Raw genomic sequence first — 1,289 nt, forward strand, 5'->3', positions numbered from 1 at the left:
GAATAGCGCCAGCCTAGTTAGCTTGGTTGGTAGCGCGTCTACCTTACAAGCGCTAGGTCGCGGGTTCGATTCCCGTCGGGGGCGGACTTTATCCGAACCGGATAAAGTTCGTTCTCGCAACAGCTGGCTCTCCTCCTTTTGATTTCAGGACGATGAGACTTCAGCAGTTAACAGTTCCCTCTATCAATCCTCTTTTCTACTTTCTATTACCCTTACACCTATCCAAGGTGATGAGAAAGTATTGGATTTGGTCCAAATTTTCTAAGTACCATTCCATGTACTTAGAATACTGTCTGGATACCTGGACAATCGCGTTTTACTGGCTACTTACTGCCCCATTCAGGCTGGCTTACCATATTTTCCTAAGCTCGGTCACCGGAAGCTTGGAGTTCTCAAAGAACTTCCTCGCCACCTGTCCCGATATCAGATGATAGCTTGGATCCGACACGGATTTGTGTCGCTGCAGATTATGAAACTGAGTCTTGTAGTATTCCCGCTGTTCATCCGTCATAGACCAGATGCTGTTCAGATCTTCCGTGTCATTATCACTCGAGTGACGGTCCGAAGATTCCTCTTCTGTTCCCAGCAGCTGCCTCTGCTCCTCGCACACTAGGATGTCAAATAAAACTGAGAATTAGTATTTGGTAGGCAGTTGTTCAGTATCTGTAAAATTCACTTGGAAAAGGGTTTTATGGAGCCCCTAAGGCTCAATATTAGCCTTGGGATTGAAGAAGTACAAAGTCAGATAATTCTAGTTTTAATCACACATTATAGCCCGATAGGCAGTCTAGTTAGCTTGGAAGGTAGCATGCTTGACTTGTAAATGCTAAATCATGGGTTCAATGCCCACTATGACCCTAGAAATCTGGCATATCTCTGACACTTTGTCATGGAGTGTGTTTACACCTATAGGCAAAGATGGACTTTATCACCTTACAACTTACACCTGGATGAATGCCTGTTCTATTCTATACCTAAGCCTCAAGGAGACACTTTATCAAAGTGTGCTACTTACCTAAACCCTGCCAGTAGTTCTTCTCGTGAACACTATTAGTTGGTGTGGGTGACTCGCTGGCTGTACTCGATGCTGTGGGTGAGGCAGTAGATGATATGCCTCCATTAGAACGGATTGAATCTAACCTCATGGTTTTGGTGTCACTGTCAGTGCTGTCACAATATTCCTAGGGGAGAAAATGATAGAAAACAGTGTAACAGGATTGCTAGTACCCACCACCTACTTAACTTTTTTTATATCTATTGCAAAATCAGATCTGTTTCTACTTTTTCTT

At 43.8% G+C, this 1,289-nt stretch overlaps 1 protein-coding gene across 1 annotated transcript in view; it reads right to left on the minus strand.

Moving 5' to 3' along the window:
* Positions 1–245: 245 nt before the first annotated feature.
* The window catches only part of LOC103522426 (ralBP1-associated Eps domain-containing protein 1-like), a 2,661-nt gene continuing 1,617 nt past the window's right edge, over positions 246–1,289 (minus strand). The window contains exons 5-6 of the mRNA XM_008487528.3: positions 1,016–1,057; positions 246–609 (exon numbers count right to left, since the gene is read on the minus strand). Coding sequence (XP_008485750.2) covers positions 350–609; positions 1,016–1,057 — 302 coding nt within the window. The 3' untranslated portion in view covers positions 246–349. The remainder of the gene's footprint in view (positions 610–1,015; positions 1,058–1,289) is intronic.

This window comes from Diaphorina citri, unplaced genomic scaffold, assembly GCF_000475195.1.
Source record: "Diaphorina citri unplaced genomic scaffold, Diaci psyllid genome assembly version 1.1 scaffold8460, whole genome shotgun sequence".
Taxonomy (NCBI): Eukaryota; Metazoa; Arthropoda; class Insecta; order Hemiptera; family Psyllidae; genus Diaphorina; species Diaphorina citri.